Source organism: Hypanus sabinus, chromosome 12 (genome assembly GCF_030144855.1).
Source record: "Hypanus sabinus isolate sHypSab1 chromosome 12, sHypSab1.hap1, whole genome shotgun sequence".
NCBI lineage: Eukaryota > Metazoa > Chordata > Chondrichthyes > Myliobatiformes > Dasyatidae > Hypanus > Hypanus sabinus.
In genome coordinates, this window is record NC_082717.1 from 74,927,255 (window position 1) to 74,949,518 (window position 22,264).

The 22,264-nt window shown below is 39.6% G+C and overlaps 1 protein-coding gene across 6 annotated transcripts in view; it reads right to left on the reverse strand.

Moving 5' to 3' along the window:
* LOC132403024 (1-phosphatidylinositol 4,5-bisphosphate phosphodiesterase beta-4) overlaps positions 1–22,264 on the reverse strand; it is a 542,946-nt gene that overhangs the window by 181,641 nt on the left and 339,041 nt on the right. For all 6 annotated transcript variants that reach the window (XM_059986236.1, XM_059986232.1, XM_059986233.1 and 3 more), the window contains 5 exons: positions 20,306–20,385; positions 17,706–17,759; positions 10,501–10,582; positions 6,909–7,009; positions 4,225–4,282 (listed from right to left, as the gene is read on the reverse strand). In XM_059986236.1, the coding sequence (XP_059842219.1) occupies positions 4,225–4,282; positions 6,909–7,009; positions 10,501–10,582; positions 17,706–17,759; positions 20,306–20,385 (375 nt within the window). The remainder of the gene's footprint in view (positions 1–4,224; positions 4,283–6,908; positions 7,010–10,500; positions 10,583–17,705; positions 17,760–20,305; positions 20,386–22,264) is intronic.

Here is a 22,264-nt window from a genome sequence, read left to right on the forward strand (position 1 = left end):
GGGTGGGAGCTGATGGAAATGTAGGAAGAATGAGACGGGATTAATGTCAATGGGTACCTGATGTAGGCATGCTCATAGTGAGCTGAAGAGTCTGTTCCTTGACTCTACAACTGTATTAAAAGTTAAAAGATATAATATATTCAGTAAGCTTAATGATGCAAGATCTAATTATCTGGATGGATTTTAACCCAGTGAAGTCATAGCAGAAGCTCCAGTAAACCCACTGAATGACTCCTTAGAGTAGTGATTCCAACATCCCTTTGAAGTGGGGAGTAGTTGACCACCAAAGTTTACAGGAAAAATATTGAGTTAGAAAGTTTACAAAAAGGTAAAACAAATACAAATGCACTGACACATGCCAGGTTTGCCTCAATTTCTGGAAAAAAAGGAGTGGCCTGATAGGTCAACAAGTATATATTGGGGAGAGGGACACATATATTACTGAATATGACCTAGCCCAGCTTTCATCAGAAAAAGTTCGAAACCTCTGCCATGGAGAAAGGTACAATGTCAGGAGGGACAGAACTTATAGGCAAGTCTCTTCAACAATTATTGGGATTCCAACTAATAGAGTAAACAAAACCACAAATAACCAGTATGCATTTCAAATGGAAGAAGATTTACTTGGCTAACCTCAAACGAATTCCTTGAAGTAACTAAGGAATATTGGGCAGGGCCAATGCAAACTGTTAAATACTGATATTTCAAAGTACTATAGAGTCGTCTCATGGCCAAGAGTGAGTGTGAAATCAGAGAACAATTAAGAAAATTGTTCAGCCTAGCTAGCAGATTGGAAAATATAAAACTTATTATCGAGTACCAACCAAGCCCAGACAAACAGTGTTAACAATTGTAGGCTTGCTGAACTTATTGAACCTTAGACCATAATGTAAAGTTCTGGAGTCAATACCACAAAACAGACATAGAAGAACCGGAGAGGGTGAAAAAAATATTTACAAGTTTAATACCAGAACAGTGAAGTTAATCTTCCAGGAAAGAATGAGTAGCCCTAGTCACTTTCCTCTTATTAACAACAATTTTGAGATATTTCTTAAAATTACGAATGGTTTTGATAGAAGACATGCATCAAATGTGTTTCCACTTTCATCAATTATTAAACAAAGCTAGATGTCATAAGTATAAGCTAGCCATGAAGTCAAAGGAGAACTCTGAAACCGTTAAGGACATTACTGCAATCAGGTGTTAAAGCAATAAGAATCCCTAAGTGGGAGACTGAAATAGAAGATCCAGCTGATAGTTATGTGAGTGATGATAGAAGGATGACAGACTCAGCCTTGGTTTGGGCTACATGGCCTATCTACAAGCTTTACGCTCAATGTAGGAAGTGAGTGATGACTGAAAGTAGTTTCTTGCACTGGAATTCCGTGATTTTTTTTTGTCCATTATTGAGTGGATGTGGAGCGGATGTTTCCTATCGTGGGTGAATCAAGAATTACCACCAACATGCGTCATGAAATTTTTTAACTTAGCAGCAGTAGTTCAATGCAAAACACAATATAGAAGAGAGATTGAATGAATGAATAAATAAATAAATTTCAGTATATGAATATTGAATAGATTAAAAATCATGCCCAACATATATTAAAAAAAAAGTGAGGTAGTATTCACGGGTTCAATGTCCATTTAGGAAATGGATGGCAGAGGGGAAGAAGCTGTTCCTGAATTGTTGAGTGAGTGCCTTTGGGTTTCTGTATCTCCTACCTGATAGTAACAGGGAGAAAACAGAATGAGGCAAGAGGGCACAGGCTCAGAAAACAGAAACATCCATTTCGAACAGAGATGAAGAAGAATTTCTTTAGTCAGAGGGCAATGAATCTGTGGAATCTGTCACTGGGTATATTTAAAGTGAAGGTTGATAGATTCTTGATTAGTAAGGGCATTAAAGATTACGGGGAGATAGCAGAAGAATGGGGTTGAAAGGCATAATAAAGCAGGCATGATGGAATGGCAGAACAGACTCAATCGGCCAAGTGGCCTAATTCTGCTCCTATGTCTTATGATCCTTTGGTCTAAATTCACTTATTTACTTTTTTCACTTTTATTTGAATTATCTGCATATCAACTTATTGCTATTTCTCATCCAAATGCACTAACCTATTTTGGCGGTGATGTAGGGTAAAGGCTACAGGGTATCTTGTACAAAGCACTTGATGTATGAACCAAAATATATTAGCAGTAATTGACACCTTTGAGTGTCCTCTTGCTATCATAAGCCATGGTGACTTAATTTCAGCTTTCCAAGCTGTATGCCTTGGTTCTTGAGATGCCTTTATCAGTTTTGAGCAAATGCAGGGTAAAGCTAAAATTTTGGGGGAAATGTACTTCCAGCAACATATTTTAAGTACTTAAATAAAAATGCATGATATATTTCCCAAACTTAAAAAATTATTACAATTAAAATCACAGATCAATTCTATTTACTTATGAGGCCAAAATTCTGAAACCTATACAGTGGATTTTGGCCAACTGAGTCAGGACCAGTACATTTTAGCTCAATTAAGCAGCTGCCCCAATTAGCCAAAGTTTCATGGAAATAGTTAAAAAGCTATAATAAAGACTGTTTCACCGTAACAAATTATGAATTTGAATGAAAAACAGAAAAAATTAGAACACTGTCAATACTAGCACAATACTATAAAATTGTATTAAATTAAGAATAGTTCAAGAATAGAATTGTTTTAATCCAGTGTATACTGCCAAGTTATTTTGCTTAACTGTAAATAAACAAAATCAGTGCAGACACCTAGTGTAGATAATGGACTGCTTCATACAACTCTTTCAAAAAATGCATCCTGCAAATCTTCATTTTCACTGTAACATTCAAGAGGATTGCCAACATCTTCAAATTCTTCACAGTTCCTAACTTGTTCAGGTAGAGAAATTGTTTCATTTTCACTCTCGGCATCACTGTTTCTGGCATCTCCAAGCTTGAATGCTTGAAACCACAGTGAGTAAAACAGTTCTGAACCGTCTTACTGCCTTTTTTTTTAGCAACTATCATTGCTTTTAGAACACAGACATACACAACTAGCACTACTTAAAAACTGTTTGCTCTAAGTACGGTGTAGTGTCTAAAGGCAACACAAATGCATGCACTGACATTAGTTAGAAACTTCAGCAACTGTTTCCTGCCCCAATTAAAGAGCATATCGTCCCAAATAAATTAAGGTAATGCTGGCTATTTTCTTGGTTAGTTTTTGTTCTTTAAGAGTTGGCCCAGTAACGCGCTGGCACAATTAACTGAAGGCCCGATTAACTGGAATCCACTGTAGATAGTACTGTATCATACAAGACCAGATGACTTTTCACAAAATATAAACACCTCAAACTAACTTCAAAGATATAATATGGATCATGCAGGATATGAATGACCATTTTTCAGTTCACTTGACCGAAGTACTGCACACAATGCAGCAGAACGTAGCTTTTCATAATTAAACAGTTTTTTAAAAATAAGATCTGAATAAAATAAAAGTGGATATAAAAAATTACATTATTTTTAAACACATAAAGTTGTCGTGTTGATTTAGATCTACAGTCCACGATATGATGAAATGGGATCGTAAAGCACAAACATTTGGCATCTTTCTTTATTTTTTCCTCTGGTAGAGGAGGTAAGTCATTTACAGTAAACATAGAATACCTGAGCACACAGAAAGTGAGAAGAATTGCACATAGATTTATTCAATATTCATATACGAATACTGCAAACAGGATTACAATTCTTCTCATTCTGCTGCTTAAGGAGAGGCAATAATTCATTTACAATATCTAGATAGGAGATTTGAGCATAAATAGATTCAGCATTTTTTTATGTGAGTTTACTACTCTATAGTATTAGGGCTGCAGAATTAAGACCACAAATCATTTTTAAGAACTTAGCTGAAAACAACATTCACAATGGTAACCCAAGAAAGAATTATTGAAAGGTCACCAATGTATAAAAAGACATACATTTCCAAATTTCCAACAGATTCAGTATTCACAGACTATACATAAAAGCAGCATGCAATACTTGCAAAGCAGAAGCAAATTCAGTCGTGCATGAAATGGTGTTTAATTTTATGCACTTGGCTGTCATTGTTGTTACTTCATTGATAGCAAACAAACAGAGGCACAATCCATGCATTACACTCATCAGGAAGTCCTGAGTAAAGCAAACTATTGCAAGCATGACACAGTTAATGAATGAAAGAAGCTTACTTCATTCAGAAAGCTGACTAATTGGTCTACGGTTAAGTAATCAGATTTGTCTCCATTGCTGAAAAGGAATTCAGTAGAAATATAAATTGTTGGCATATTTTTGCATAACTAATTTTTCAAAACAAAAGCCTAAGGATACTGCAATTTATTTGTGGTTGCAAATAGCTTCCATGAAACCTAATCTAATGCAAGAGAAATGATCAGAAACAGTACAAACTTAACTTCAGTGCACTCTAGAAATTATTATAAAGTATTATCTTTGTTTAGGATAGCTATACACTGAGAATAAAGTAACAATAAATAAAAAAATCTGCATATATTTAATGTATTACTCTTATTTCACATAATTGTTAAAAACTATCACAAACCATTTACTTTATGAACTTCTCCTTTGGCAATATCCTAAGTAGAATATCAGATATATTTTCTTCCAGAAAGGAACTATTCCTTTTCAGCTACTTCAATATTTTAATGCTGCAAATCAAGCTATCTACTCATGGTCATTTGGGTTCAATTTCAGGAAAAAAGAAATTCAAAATCTGAAAGCCTGACCTAATACTATATTTACATTTCTTGAAAACTTAACCTGAGATTGGAATAGAACAGTACCAAAGGAAGTCTTTATTCTAGTTGAGAGAGTCCAATAAAGACTTTGGGACCCAATCCAATTTTAGCCCCACATTTCCTGGCTACTTTATAACCCCTAGCTCCCTTTCATGACAGCTGAAATTCTCAAATGAACATACATCTATCCAACTATAATGCAGAGAATCAGTATGAACAATAAGATTTGGTAACTAACCAGCACGCTCCATTAAATTGGCTTTATGTACACGATACAGGGTGAGTGAGTAGACAGAAATGAAAACAAGTTCAACACAAATAGCAAAAGAGTATTAGAAGGTTTTACTCTCGTAATAAAAAGACCAAAATAACAAATTAACTATTACATAGTTTCAATTTCAGGGTAAGGAGGAGATACTGGAATAAACTTAAACGTCTTTTTAACTAATCCACCATTCAGGTAAGATCACAATTGTTACAGCAGCTGATAGAAAACAGAAAATGGTAAAAACATACTTCAGATCAAGCAACAGCCAAGGAGATGGAAACTAGTAAAAACACTCAGGCATTCATCAGGATTTCTCACTCATGATGAAAGAATTGTACCTAATCCTTCACCTCAGCCATTTTTCCCACCCTATCCTCATATCTGATGATGGACTTGGTGTTGAACAATCAAGTCCTTCCAGGTGAGGTGGCAATTCACTTGAACTTTATCCAATTTCATGTATTACATTCAGCGTTCATGATCTGGTCTCCATTGAATGAGCAAAATTAAAAGGAAGGACGCAGCCACACTGCAGAATACCACCACACAATATGCATAGGTAAGCCCGAGTCTCCATTTTCCTGTCACTTCTCTCTTTGAACTTAAAACATAGACCACAAAATCTGTGTAATCTGAACCTCTGTCTGCACTTAGACTATATCCCACCATTCCCTGCCTCCTCAAGTGTCTGTCTAAATGCCTCTCAAATGCTGCTCTCATAGCTATTTCCACTACTTTCCTGCCAATGCATTCCAGGCACCCATCACTCCCAAGAGGACTATTATTGGAATCCAGACCCAGTGAAACCAACCTCCCATCAACAGAACTAACACTTGGAGAAATCAGTAACGAAGATGAACGAAACGATGCCATGTCCAGAAAAGACAGCTGATGCTGGGAGCAGAAAACTGTGAAAAGGACTAACACTGCAGAGGACTAGCATCAAAAGCCAAGTGAAAAAGGAATTCCCTTGTACCACCAGCAGATGAGTGTTGATAAGATTGTGAGGAGTTACAGCTGCCTCTGATGATCTTGTCCCTCTTTCATATGATTTCCCTCGTCCCCTCTATTCTCAATAGTGATATAAGACATTTGGCTTCGTTAACTTTGGTGAGGAATACAAAGGGTTTCCAAAAACATGCTTTTGATGTGCCTTTCAGCTGGCATAAAGTGGATTTGCTTATTATTTTGAGGATCTTTTTATACAACTTATAATTAATATGTCCACACCCTTTCTCTCACCAGTTTACATTTACTTTTTGATAGAGGACCATTCTGAGATGTTGCAAATAATTACCAAATGAATTAAGTTAATGTTTTACCTGAATGGATGGGTAAGATATAAAAAAAGACTTAATTCAGGAGCTGCAAAAAATACTCCAGGTGCTCTCCACACTACACTGATGATTAAAGTTAAATTATATGAATGGTGGTTACATTTTCAATTACACTAGTGTTTTAGTATCACAAGTACTGTTACAAAGGGAATAATTGAGTCCAGAATATCATACGCCATTCTCATTTTAGTGAGGGGATATTTCACAAACAGCATAGATTAGATAAACGTTAGAAACTAAATGCTGCACTCTGCCATGAAAAGCAATGGGGAGAAATTTGCCTTTAGTTGCTGATGCTAAACATCTGCAGTGCAATCAAACTTGCAGACGCAAATGCAGCAGGTAGCCAATGCTCCTACAAACATTCAGCAGCAGTGACCAAAGACACATTTGCCCTCCGATGAATTCTGGACTTCCATAAATGCTGCTCTTTATTTCTACTACTGCATTAACGGTCTGCATATAGCTTCAGCTAGCTGCTAATTACTGCTCATTCTTAACAGTTCCAAACTCACAGTTTCTTGTACAGCTCTTCAATGTCAGTGCGAGGACATATCTTTTGAGTTAGTGCATAAAACTTATCAAAGGTGAAAACAGCAGGTTCAATTTCTTCATTCTGTAAGAGTGAGAGAATGTCCTTAGCATTTAATTGATAATTTATTAATCTACTACAATTATTCATAACATGCTTAGGTAAAATCAATATAAAATGACATATATTTTCTTACTAACAATACAATAAAAACAGTATCATGGTCTGAATTAAAATTATTCATGAGATTGCAGTGAGATCTGGATCCCCACTTGCTTTAATTACAGAAGGCTTGAATTGCTAGGTAATTGGAAAATAATAACAGAAAGGTATTGTCTATTGCTCTGGGAATTGAATACAAAGATAGTGAGGCAATGATTCAGTTAGAAAGAGCATTGGTGAGATGACAACTGAAGATCTGCATTCAGTTTTGGCTGTCTTGATTAAGGACAAATGCCATCCTGTTGGAAAGAATTCCAGAGAAGGTTTGTGAGACTAACACCTGGAGTTGTCAGGTTATCTTATCAGGAAGGGTTAGATGTGCTGGGCCTGTATAGAGAGGAGACCTAACTGAACATAAAATTCCAAGGTGGATGTGAAGAAGATGTTTCTTCTAGTGGAAGGTCTCGAATTAGCAATCACAGCTTAAAAATAAGGGATCACCCAATTAAAGCAGAATAAGGTGTAATCTTTTGACGGTGACAAGTCATTCAGCTCACTACTGCAAGAGATGATGAAAAATAAATTTCGATATTCTTAAGATAAAGGTCAAAGTATGTATACTATATACAACCCTATATATCATCTCCTTACAGGCAGCCACAAAACAAAGAGACCCAATGGAACCCATTAAAAACAAGATGGTCAACCACCCAATGTGTAAAAAAATGAACAAATCATACAAACAATGAGAAGTAAGCAAACAGCATTCAGAACTAAAGTTCAGGAAAGTGAGCTCACAGCTATGAAGCCAGTCATCACTGCAGCCAGTCCAAAAGCCCATTGGTTGCAGGTCACAGCTTCAGTTCAGAGTAGACAAGTAAATCTTGCTAAACAGCAAGCCGAACATCAGCTCGTCCCTCGCCTCTGGCCCCAACACCCTGACCTTTTCAATTTGGCTCGCTCCTTGGCTCATTTCTTGTTCTCGGACCCACCCCTGCCACTTCGATAGCTCTTGGGACTGGGGCCCACTGCCTTGATTCGTCCTGTATCCACACTTTACAATATGGCCTGGTGCATAAATCAGTCAAACAATGGCTCATTCTTTGCTCTTGGGAGTGGGCCCTGCCACCTCGACTCTGCCTCGTCTCAGCTCACTTCAGATCTGCCGTTTCGAATCGGTTCCAGCAACAGCCAAACGTTGGCCTCTTGTCTCGCTCTCTGTGTTTCACTTCCCACAGATGTAGCATTACCTGCTGAGTATTTCCAGCAAGTTCTGTTTTTATTTGGAAATTTGTTGCTTTGGTTACAAAGAGATCAGCTCTGATCTTCTGAAAAGGCAGACTTGATTGGCAACATGCTTACACGCACATGGATTAGGACTAAGAGTAGGCCCTCTTGCTCCTAATTCATATGAGTTTATGCATGTGATCTACTAACCTGTCAATGCTTTTCTATTTATTCACCATGACTGCTTGTGTTTAGGCTGGAGACCAAACCTGCAGCTCACAAATGTGAGAAAACTGCTACTGAGCTGCAGGTTGTTCCGAGTGATCTGAACCGTTCCATCAGAACTGTTCCCACAACCTATCGACTCACTTTCAAGGACTCTTCATCTCATCTTCTTGATACTTATTGCTTTTTAATTTTTTTCTCTTTCATACTTTCATACTTTCAGTCTTTTGCACCTTGGCTGTCTGTCTTCCCTGTTGGTTGCTATCTTTCATTGATTCTATTGAGTTTCTTGGATTTACTGCATATACCCGTAAAAATGATTCTCAGGGTTGTATATGGTGACATATATATCCATTTTGATAATAAACTTTACTATGAGCTTCGGACATACTGCTTAGGATATTAACCCAGAATATAGATTGGTTGAGCTCTGCACCTTTGGATTTAAACCTTCAATCCGAAAAAACTTGCTGATGTCAGAAATGAATGCCACCTTTGCTGAATATTATCAATGCAGCTCATTATTTTTTTCCATTCGGCTTGATTCTACGATAATAATTTGCATTTACTTTGTGACTTCAAAGCAGGCATACATATAAAACTCTGGAGATCTAGAGAAACATATTTAAAAGTCATAATTGACAGAACGACACCAAACATTGTAAAAGAGATCAGTTTTGAAGTTGTAAAATACAGAGGCAAGAGACAGACTTCCAGAGCATAAAATGGGAAGGGATTAGTGGAAGGGAAGTGTCGGTTGGGGGCGGGGGGGCGTAGAATTTGAATGAGCAGCATCCAACAGTGAGGGAAAGGAAGATTACAGCTTTAGAGCTGGTTGCACAGGAAGGAAGTGATAAGGACACAGAGTTACAATGAAGCTGTCAGAGAAATTTTAACAGCGTTCTTTATCGCTCTATTTCGTCAGCAACGTATGGCCACGGGAACTAGAGGACACGGCTGGGATGATTAGCTAGGGAACTGCTTGCAAACTGAACTATAGATTTGCATCTGTGTTTCTTCATTCACCGCTCATTGTGCCTGGACCGAGATTTAATCAGTTAGCTGTATTATTTCTAAGTGAAGCACTGAGCAAGAGACAGTTAATTGCCTGGCTCCACCTGATGATCTGCACGCCTGCATAAAATAATAATTTGTTGTGTTATCCTATATTCTCCTCTGACTACACACGACTAATGTCTTTCTGCTTTAGAGAACTGGGGGGAACCCACTTTTTCTCTGTTTTGCTGCCCAACTGATTCAGAACCATTCAAAATCTACAGCTGGTGCACCTGATCTCCTGCTTGAAAGGTGGAATCAGCATTTAGCAAAGTTAGAGCAAAAACATCCTGAATTATGGAGCCATATGCACAAACATCTCAAACTTTACACCATGAATGGCTGGTGTATATAACGAGACCTCATTCATGGGGCTGATGGTAAAGCCCTCAAAAAGATTTATTATACTCAGTTTTTAAATTAATTTCTACTGCTTTAAGGTATTTTAAATAAATTTATCATTCATTAATTAATTTTTTAAAATTATTTTAATTATTTGAATCTTTTTTAGAATTTTAAAGAGTTTAATCATTTCTGTACAATGTGTGACTTGGTAAAAGTTCAGAGAAGTGCAGTCAGTGACTCAAGGTATGATCTGGTTTATTAACACTAATGGTCAAGCACTTGAATCAATTTTCACATTTATCTGGGACGAAAGAACTTCTTGGAGTTAATTCATAAGTTCACGACCTTTGCAGCTGAAGCTATTGTTATGGTTGTGTACTGAGAAAGTACAAGAGAGTAGAAGTGTAGGTATACACCTTAGATACTGTAGATCTGAGATTAAAGGAAATGAGAGAAGGATGAAGCAGATGACAGTGCCAACCTACTGGCTATTTTAACTAATTTTTTTTAATATATTATTTCATTAAAATTGAAAGGCCGAAGGTAATTCAAATTCTTACCTTGCCACTGGGAAGACCAAGTTCTTTCAAGACTTGAAATATCACCTTCTCTGTCTTGCCTGATGCAAAGGTTCTAGTAATACTGGAAAATAAAACAATCAAATACTCAGGGATTTAAACATTTTTGAATTTTAGGATAATTTCCTCACAGTAACTTAATTTTGATTGTTCTAGTTTTATCGGCACTGTCATAATGACTTACACAGAACAGTACAGCACAGGAACAAGCTCTTTGGCCCTAATCTGTGTTGAACATGATACCAAATTTAATAAAACCATTTCTGCCTACATGTGATCCATATCCTTCTATACTCAGCACATTCAAGTGCCTATCTAAATGCCCCCTAAACACCACTATCGTACCTGTTTCAAACACTACGCCTGGCAGTATGTTCCAGGCACCTACCACTCTTTAAAAAAGCTTGTCCCATACACCTACTTTAACCACAGGGAACCCCATAGCCCTGCACCAAGAAATATTTCCTTCTCTTGAAATTAAGTTCATTGCAGGCATGCTGTGCCCACATATATTTATGGCCTATTTGTATTGTGTATCTTTCAGCTTTAAAAATTTCTGTGACTGTAAATCGGGCTCATGACACAAAAGGTAATTTGCCCTCATATTATGCACTTTATGCTGTGTCTTCTGGTTGCTACTTCTAAACTTAACCACCTGGAATTGATAAGGGAGCAGTTCCTAAGCGCATCCTTTAATAGGCCAGTTAAAATTAGTGTCAGTCTGCCATTTTGGCTTAAATATTTGTCAATATGATACAAGTGATTTGATAGTCAGCATAATCTAGCCAATAAAGTCTATTTTGTGAGATGTAGACATTGCTGGCAAGGGTGGCATTTAACATCCATCTATAAATGTCCTTTAGGTATTTCAGAGGACAGATAAGAGCCAAGCACACAAATAAGTACGGAAACACATAAATGCCAAGCCAGATAAGGATGGCACATTTCTTGTCTTGAAGGGCATCAGTGAATCAGACAGGTTTTTGCAAAAAAACAAATAGCTATGTGGTAACCATTACTGATCTGATTTTACAATTCCAGATTCATTTCATTACTTAAATTTAAGTTAATTATAGTGTAATTGGCCATTCATCTACATTAATCCCTTGTGTTTATGCATCTACATCATAATCCAGCTTCTATAGTATCTTGTTTCTCAACCGCTGTGCAAATTAATCTGTTTGGTTAGTGAAGTACATCACCTGATAATAAAGGATGGCAGTAACCTCCACTTCTGTTTAACATGACAGTTTTTACCTACCCTATCCATTGCTGAACAACTCTTATCTGCAAGAATAACAAAACTGGTGACATCTATTGTCATTTGCTCCAGTGTTCCTGAATAATTTTCAGTAAAAAATTTACATATCTAGAAATTTGCCCATTGCTAATACTAAATGTGCTGTATTAATCAACGAGTTTCAGGGGCTTTAAAAAAAATAGGAAGCCTTGATTAGTCGGGTTTTCTGTCAGTGAGGGTAACAACAGTCTACAGAATTTCCCAGCAAAAACATTTCTACAGATTTTGATTGAAGTGTTAAAAAGATTTAAATTAGCTAATTTTGAACATGATGCCATATTAAGTATCAGCAGAACTTATGGCACTGTTCTGGTTTCCGAATTGGAAGGTCCTGAATATACTGAGTCAGTCATAGAACAATACTGCAAAGGCCCTTCAGCCCAACAAGTCCATGCCGACCACAGTACCCATCCAGCTAGTCCCAATTTCTTGCATTCAGCCCATACCCCACTAAGTCCAGAACCTCCATGTACCTAACCAAGTGCCTCCAAAATAATACTTCTGTAATTGTCTCAACTATTTCCTCCAGTGGCTCATTCCATCCTCTGTGTGAAAAAGCTGCTCCTTAGGTCTCTTTTAAATCTTACCCCTTCTCACTCTAAATTTCTGACCCCCAGTTTTGGACTCCTCTACTCTGGAGCAAAGACTATTTTAAGCATCAGTGTAACCTTCCCACCCATTCTACTATGTTCTCAGGAAGAACCATCTAGCTTAGCCAAATTTTCCGTAAAGCTTGGGCTCTCTAATTCTGCTAACATATTTGCATCTTTTTCCTGCACTCTTTCCACTTTAATCACGTCATTCCTATAATAGGATCACACATCACCTCACAGTTATCAGTACTGAAATCCATTTGCTGATCCTTGGTTCACATTCCTAATTGGTCAAGTTTTAAACTAATCAGGTGACAAGTGATATCAATGTGAATTTAGGTTTAAGCAGAGCATCAATTGAGTAAATGGTCACATGGTTAGAGCAGGAAACCGAGGCTTTGGCTCAAGAGGCTTCAGCGAGAAGAGGCTGAGGCCAGATTTAGGTTTCTGCCAAGCTTCTCTTTCTTTCTTCCTTTCTTTATTACTGTCCAGGAAACGCAGCGCTAATAGATCCCAGGACTGTAGTTTGCTCCTCTTGCAAGATATGGGAAGCCTAGAAGACCTTCAAGTGTCCCTAATAGCTACATCTGCAAAAAGTGTGAATGGCTGCAGCTCCTTACAGACTGTGTTAGGGAACTGGATGACCTATAGCTCATTCAGGAGAATGAGGAGTTGACATAGCAAAACTACAGGGAAGTAGTCACACTTAGGTTGCAGGAGGCAGATAGCTGGGATTCCATCTGGAGAGGGAAAGGGCACAGGTAGATGATGCAGTGTACCCCAGTGGCTATTCCCCTCAATAACAAGTATACTCCCTCTAATACCGTTGTGGGATGGAGGGTGGGAAGTTCCCTAGGGAAAGTCACAGCAATGAGGTCAATGGCACCAAGTCAGGCTCCATAACACAGAAGGGAAGCAGGGAGAAGAGAAAAGTGGTGGTGATAGTGAATTCAAAAGTTAGTGGAACAGGTTAGGGGAACATGTGAATGTAAACAGAGACTCACAGTTGGTATGCAGCCTCCAAGGTGCTAGGGTCAGGGATGTCTCAAATTGGGTCCACACCATTCTTAAGGGGTAGGGTGAGCAGCCAGATGTCAATGTACATATTAGTACCAATGAAATAGCTAGGAAAAGGGATGAGGTTCTGAAGAGTGAATGCAGGAAACTAGGAAGCAAACTAAAAAGCAGGGCCTCAAAGGTATTGATCTCTGGAATGCTGCCTATGCCACATGCCAGTGAGGGTAAGAATAGGATGATATTGCAGATGAATGCATGGTTAAGGAACTGGCGTAGAGTTCAGTGTTTCAGATTTGTGTAGCATTGGGATCTCTTCTGGGGAAGATATGACTGACAAAAAGGGTTCAGGTTACACCAATGACCTTGGAGGCAAAGTTTGTGAGAGCTGTTGGGAGGGTTTAAACTAAGTTGGCAGGAGGAGGAGGGAACCAGAGTGATAGGGCAAATGATGTAGGTTAAAGCACTGGCACAACACTGTGGGCTATAGGATCTGTATTGTTCTGTACTGTTCTATAGTCTAGAGCCACAGTGATCCATTTCAATTATTTCCTCTGCTTCATTCCCTAAAAGTAGGTACTGCATTCTCCTGTGCATGGCCTTCTATATAAAGTGCCTATAAAAATATTCACCCCCCTTCCTTGGAGTTCTCATGTTTTACAACACTGAATCACAGTGGATTTAATTTGCCTTTTTTGACACTGATCAACAGAAAAAGACTCTCTCATGTCAAAGTGAAAACAGATCTCTACAAAATGATCCAAATTAATTACAAATATAAAACACAAAATAATTGATTTCATAAGTATGCACACCACCCCCCCCCCCTTTAATATGACACACCAAATCATCACTGGTGCAGCCAACTGGTTTTAGAAGTCACATAATTAGTTAAACGGAAATCTGTCTTTGGAGATCTGTGTGCAGTCGAAGTGTTTCAATTGATTGTAGTAAAAATACACCTGTATCTGGAAGGTCCATCTGTTGGTGAGTTAGTATCCTGTTAAGAACTAACACCATGAAGACAAAAGAACACCTCAAGCAACCCCACCAAAACGTTATTGAAAAGCACAAGTCAGGAGATTGAAACAAGGAAATTTCCAAGTCACTGAATATCCCTTGGAGTACAGTTAAGTCAATCATCAAGAAATGGAAAAAATACGGCACAGCTGTAAGTCTGCCCAAAGCAAGCCTAACTCAAAAACTGAGAGACCGTGCAAGAAGGGGACTAGAGAGGGAGGCCACCAAGAAACCGATGACAACTCTGGAGGAGTTAGAAGCTTCAGTGGCTGAGATGGGAGAGACAGTGCACACAACAACTGTTGCCCGGGCGCTTCACCAGTTGCAGCTTTACGGGAGAGAGACAAAGGAAAAGCCACTGTTGAAAACAAAACTCACATGAAATCTCAGCTCGAGTTTGCCAGAAGGCATGTGGTAGACTCTGAAGTCAACTGCGAAGAAGGTCAATGGTCTGATGAAAGCAAAATTGAGCTTTTTGGCCATCAGACTAAACACTATGTTTGGCATAAGCCAAACACCACACATCATCAAAAACACACCATCCCTATTGTGAAACATGGTGGTGGCTACATCATGCTGTGGGGATGCTTCACTGCAGCAGGTCCTGGAAGGTTTGTGAAGGTAGAGGGTAAAATGAATGCAGCAAAATACAGGGAATTCTGGAGGAAAACTGATGCAGTCTGCATGAGAACTGTGACTTGGGAAAAGATATGTTTTCCAAGACAATTACCCCAAGCTTAAAACAAAAGCTACACAGGAATGCCTTAAAAACAACAAAATTAATGCGCTAGCGTGGCCAAGTCAGAGTTTAGACCCTAATCCAATTGAGAATTCGTGGCTGGACCTGAAAAGAATTGTTCACTCACAATCTCCAGGCAACCTGACAAAGCTTGAGCAGTTTTGTAAAGAAGAATGGGGAAAAGTTGCAGCGTCCAGATGTGCAAACCTGATAGAGACCTACCCACACAGTAATTGCTGCCAAAGGTGCATCTGCTAAAAATTGACTTGAAGGGGGTGAATACTTTTGCAATCAATTAGTGTTTTATATTTGTAATTAATTTAGATTACTTTGTTGAGATCTGCTTTTCACTTTGACATGAAAGAACCACCTTCTGTAGATCAGTGTCAAAAAAAGCCAGATTAAATCCACTGTGATTCAGTGTTGTAAAACAATAAAACATGAAAACTTCTGGGGGGGGGGGGGGGGCAGAATGGAAATACTTTTTATAGGCACTGTATTGACACAGTAAATTTTCCTGGGCATATTTTACAAATTCCACCCTGTGCAGGCCCTAAACATTTTGGATGGCCCATTCAAGGAAAATTAAAATCTCTCACTATTACAACCTTTTTTAGCCAACTATATGTTTAACTTCTGAACAACCTGCTCTTCACGTGGTTGCTGACTTTGGGGAGGGTCTTCCATACAATTCTACTAGATGATCCTCCCCTTCTTGTTCCTAATTTCTACGGCTCCAGTGATACCCCAAGAATAATTCAAAAGAGTAAGAACACAACACCTTGATCTGTATCTGATGCTGTGTCTTGAACCTAAAAGTCAACCTACCCGACAGACTCAGTTTTTCCAGTGTTCCATGTTCATCTGCAGATTAACAGAAAAAGACTAAGGAGCTGGTGGTGGACCCGAGGAGGGCTAAGGCACCGGTGACCCCTGTTTCCATCCAAGGGGTCAGTGTGGACATAGTGGAGGATTACAAATACCTGGGGATACGAATGGACAATAAACTGGACTGGTCAAAGAACACTGAGGCTGTCTACAAGAAAGGTCAGAGCCGTCTCTAGTTCCTGAGGAGACTGAGGTCTTTTAACATCTGCCAGATGATGCTGAGGATGTTCTACGAGGCTGTGGTGGCCAGTGCTATCATGTTTGCTGTTGTATGCTGGGGCAGCAGACACCAACAGAATCAACAAACTCATTCGTAAGGCCAGTGATGTTGTGGGGGTGGAACTGGACTCTCTGACGGTGGTTTCTGAAAAGAGGATGCTGTCCAAGTTGCATGCCATCTTAGACAATGACTCCCATCCACTCCATAATGTACCAGTTAGGCAAAGGAGTACACTCAGTCAAAGACGCATTCCACCGAGATGTAACACTGAGCAGCACAGGAAGTCATTCCTACCTGTGGCCATCAAACTTTACAACTCCTCCCTCGGAGTGTCAGACACCCTAAGCCAATAGGCTGGTCCTGGACTTATTTCCACTTGGCATGATTAACTTATTATTATTTAATTATTTATGGTTTTATATTGCTATATTTCTTCACTATTCTTGGTTGGTGCAGCTGTAATGAAACCCAATTTCCCTCGGGATCAATAAAGTATGTCTGTCTGTCTGTTTTCTGCAAAAATGCCTAACTGTGGTACAGCACTATGGGTATCCTACGCTGATATCCTTCATGTTATTCCTTCCTCAGTCAGCATCACACACATAAATCTCCTGGTCATTATTACATTGCTCTTAGTTTGATAATGGTTCAGATTTTTTCTTAGCTAACTGCAGTCAGGAGATACCTAAAATATAATATTGTTGTAATGTGCGCTTTAAGATAACATGAGACTGGGAAATGTGCTCCACAAGTGCAATGCTTTGCCTAATTTTGCATCAGACCTGAACACAGAATTTGTATCCCTGATAAAATATACAATTCATGACTGTAAAAACAGTGGATGAGATTCTGCTGAGCTTCTCCAGGTTACAGAAGAGAATGCAGATGCTGGAATCTACAGCAACAAACCAAATGCTGCAGAATTTGGTCAAGCGGCAGCGAAGGAGGAGGAAAGAGTTGTTGACGCCTCAAACCAATTGTCTCGGTAGCAGATTGTTTGTTCCTCCAGGTTATCTGCTGAAACCCACCCCCCGCCGAAGCCTAGACAAATTAAGAAAATAGGGCTTCTCAGCTTTCCATGACTCTTTCTCCAAAGTCAAAGATCATTATTTGCCACAGGCTTGCAGACTCTTGCCACAGACACGTTCCAAGGTCTTTCCAAACAATAAATAGTTGAACTACAATTCAAGTCACTTGGGATGAAGTAAAACAATTGTTTAAAACTAATTAAATTCGCAAATGACATGTGCAGTGGTCTATCCATGTTAACACAGATACTCAATTTTCCCACACGCTTGATCTGCTTTTTCTTTGTCTTCTTGGTTCAGCACCATTTCAGTGCTTGCTTCCAAAACACCACAAATATTGTTTATGTGACAGAGTAATAGTACACATTTATTAAACACTTCTCACCTCCTTACTGGAATTTTTCCATTTATATTAGTCAGAAACGATAACCTCATCCAGCTGAAAGAGAAAAAGAAATTATTCATGTTATTACTTATTAAAAATCAGTGAGAAAGCAGGATTGAAGCAGCCGGGTTGCTAATGCAGCCATTCATGTGGCTTTAAGTAAACATCTAATAAATTGTGCACGGTAATAAACACTTACAAAGTCCTGTATGTGGCACCATGACCATCCACAGCAGCTGCAGGATATTCTCAAGGAGGAGGGGGAGAGCCAGAGGTTGTGGTGCAAATTGGCAACAATCACACAGGCAGAAAAGGGAAGTGTCCCTGCGCAGTGACTATTTAGAGTTAGGAAAGAGGGTGAGGAGAAGGACCTCCAAAGTTGTAATCTCTGGATTTCTCCCTGTGCTGCAAGCTAGTGCAGGTAGAAATGAGTGGCTGCGGAGAAGATGCAAAGGACAGGGCTTCAATTTCTTCGATCACTGGAACCTCTTCCAGGGAAGAGGTGATCTGTACAAGAGGGACAGGCTACACCTGAACTGGAGGGAAACCAGTATCCTGGCAGGGAGGTTTGCTGAAGCTTCTAGGGAGAGTATAAACTACGTTTGTAGTTTTGCAGGGGGCTGGGAACTGGAGCCCTAAGTCATTAAGGAAATGATCGGACCAGAAGGTAAGTGTCAGGAAAAGTATTGAAAGCCAAAATCGAAGTAACAGGTATGATGGGTCGGATCACTTGAAACGTGTATATTTTAATGCATCTTTGTGTCCTCTCTAACCACACGTTGGAGTTAGCCGAGTCTGCAGTCTCTTGCAAAGTCCTGAGGGCTGGTGAGTGGCTAATGTTGAACCTCTATTTAAGAACGGAACTAGGGAAAATCCTGGGAAGTACAGATCAGTGATTCTCATGTCAGTTGTAGGGAGACTGCCGGAGAAAATTCTTAAGGATAGGATACATGAGCATTTGGAAACCCTTATCCTAATTAGGGAGAGCCAGCATGGATTTGTGCGTGGCAGGTCGTGCCGAAGCAACTCAGCTGAGGGTTTTGACAAGATGATGAGAGAGATTGATGAGGGTAGGGCAGTGGATGTTGTCTACATGGATTTTAGTAAGGCATTTAACAAAGTCCCTCATGGGAGGCTAATCCAGAATGTTAGGATGCATGGGATCCGTGGCAAATTGGCAAATTCAGAATTGGCATAGAAGACAGAGGGGAGTGGTTGAAGAGACTTATTCAAGCTGAAGGTCTGTAATTAGTGGAGTTCCACAGGGATTTGTGCTGGGACTTCGGCTGTCTGTAATGTATATAAATGACACGGATGAAAATGTAGTTGGGTGGGTCAATAAGTTTGAGATATTGAGATCGGTCGAGTTGCGGATCGTGTAGAAAACTGGCAAAGAAAATAGCATGATATAGACCAGTTGCAGATATGGGCTGAGAAATGGCAGCTGGCATTTAACCCAGATAAATGTGAGGTGTTGCACCTCGGTAGGGCAAATGCAAGAAGACAGTACACCGTTAAGAGCAAGGTGCTGAGCAGAGAGATCTTGAAATCCAAGCAAAAAGCTCCTTGAAATTAACCACATAAGTGAATAAGGTGATTAAGAAGGCTTACGGAATGCTTGCCTTATCAGTCGAGGCACTGAATTCCAAAGGCAGGTGGTTATTTCGCAACTTTATAAAACCCTGGTTCAGCCACATCTGGAGTATCGTGTACAGTTCTGCTCGCCCTGCTACAGGAAAGATATGGAGGCTTTGGAGAGGGTGCAGAAGAGGTTTACCAGGATGCTGCTTTGTTTGGAGGGCATGTGCTATCACGATAGGCTGGATAAACTTGAGTTGTTTTCCCTGGAGCAACAGAGGCTGATAGGGGATCTGTTAAAGGCTTACATAATTATGAGAAGCCTGGACAGCGAGAACAGGGAGTATGTGCTTCCCAGGATTGAAATATCTAATACCAGAGGGCTTGCATTGAAGGTGAGAGGGGGTAGGTTCAAGAGGAATGTAAGGGGTAAGGTTTTTTTTTGGTGTTTTATTTTTACACACAGAGAGTGGTGGGTGACCGGAATGTGCTGTCTGATGTGGTGGTAGAAGCAAATATATTAGAGACTTTTAAGAAACGTTTGTATAGACACATGGATGTAAGGAAGGTGGAGGGATATGGACAGGGTGTGGGTAGGATGGATTAGTGCTTGTGTTTTTAATTTGCTTTTTAGTTGCTTTGACACAACTATGTGGGCTGAACGGTCTGTTCCTGGGCTGAACTTTTCTATGTTTTATGTTTGAAAGAGTCTTCAACTGCTTGAATAGAAACATTAATGCTGTTGTGTTAAATTCCTGTGTGGCCTGTTTTGATGGAATCAAAGCAACATCAACCAGCTGTGGTTTAACGTTAGAGATACTAATTTTGTAACACGTCTCAAATCAGTTCCTCAGTTCAGCTGGTTTCTTTTTATGTAATCTTACCCTGTACAAATAGGATTAACAGTTTATATTACTGTTACCAAGCAGAATATAAGTGTGCATGATGAATACAGTAAACCCAGTGTAAAGCAATTACATTGGTTGTTATTTTACATCAGGAAATGACTTAAATGGCTTAACTGTTTTGTGAGACATGTCATAGGGCAGACATTATTCGCTTTGAAGTTGTGGACAACGGATCTCAATCCTTCTACCCAATGCTGAAAGATATGAAAGGAAAATAATTTTCAGTAAATTCATTTAGCAATATTTAATTCCCTTTTTTTTTGAACCAGCATGTTCAAAGACTGATCTTTATCATGGTACAATTCCAGTTACTATTCAGCAAACATAATGCACAGCATAGGAATACCCTTTTACCAGACTTCCAGAAATAAGACTGCTTTAGAGTTTTTTTGAAGAAGTTTTCTTCCCCCCCAGTTACTACTCAGATTTCTCTGCTGTTCAAACAAGTATACCTATGCATGGTGGGGGGAGTGCGTGGCATGGAACATTGAGCGGGGAGCTAGAGGTAACTGTTCTATTACTGGTTCCTTTTCCTTTTAGGCCTTCGAGGAGGCCACTTGAACCCAGAGAATTTCAAAGATCAATGTTATTTGCATATACTTTTACATGTATTAGGAATTTGTGGCAGCAGTACAGTGCAAAGACATGGAATTGCTATCAATTACCAAACAAATAAATAGTGCAAAAACAAAGGAATGACGAAGTAACATTCGTGGGTTCATCAACCGCTCAGACATCTGATAATGGAGGGGAAGAAATTGCTTCTGAATCACTGAATGTAGGCCCTCGGGCTCCTCCACCCTTTCTCCAATGATATTAACAAGAAGAGGGCATGTCCCAGATGGTGAGGGTCCTAAGTGATGGATGTCATCTCTTTAAGTTGTTCTCAATGGGGGGGGGGGGTGAAGTGTTGCCTCTATGTTGGAGTTGGCTGAGTCTGTGGTCTCTGGCGATCTTGAGCATTAGAGCCTCCACACCAGGCTCTGAGGCACATTTTTGGGATGTGGGAATGAAAAGGAACACCCAGGATAAATCCTGACAGCCATAAGAAAACATGTAAACTCTGCAGTGACCACATTATCAGTGAGGACTGAACATGAGTTGCTGGAGTTATCAGACTGCCGCCCTTCCCAGTATCATTCAAGCAGCCTATTTCTATATTAGTGCAGGATGAGTTCTATATCGGAAGCTAAGACATTTATCGAGGGATCCTGCAAGGAAGGGTCAACCATGAACAAAGCTCAATTATAAACACCTGTCTGGATGCTGTTCATTGACTATAGCTCAGGGTTTAACATCATCATTCCTATAGTCCTGATCAATAAGCTATGGAAGCTGGGCCTCTATACCTCGCATTGCAATTGGATCCTCGATCATAATCTGTTCATATTGGTATTAATGTCTCCTCCTCGCTGACAATCAACACTGGTGTACCTCAGAGATGTGTGCTTAGGCCATTGCTTTACTCTCGCTATACTGTGTGGCTAGGCATAGGTTGAATTTGCTGATGATACAACCATTGTTGGCAGAATCTCAGCTGGGGATGAGAGGGTGTACAGGAGTGAGATACACCAGCTGGTTGAGTGGTGTTGCAGCAACAATCTTGCACTCAACATCAGTAAGAACAAAGAGCAGATTGTGGACCAGAAAGGGTGGGATGAGGTAACACGAACCAATCCTCAAAGAGGGATCGGAAGTGAGAGAGTGAGCAATTTCAAATTCCTGGGTGTCAGAATCTCTGAGGATCTAACCTGATCCCAACATATCAATACAGCTATAAAGAAGGCAAGACAGCAGCCGTATTTCATTCACAAACACGAGGAAATCTGCAGATGCTGGAAATTCAAGCAACACACACAAAAAGCTGGTGGAACGCAGCAGGGCAGGCAGCATCTATAGGAAGAAGTACAGTTGATGTTTCGGCAGAGACCCATCTTGACAGTTCTCCTTCCTACAGATGCTGCCTGGCCTGCTGCATGTTGTGTGTGCAGCTGTATTTCATTAGAAATTTGAGATTTGGTTTCTCACCTCAGACACTTGAAAACTTCTCCAGATGTACTGTGGAGAGCATTC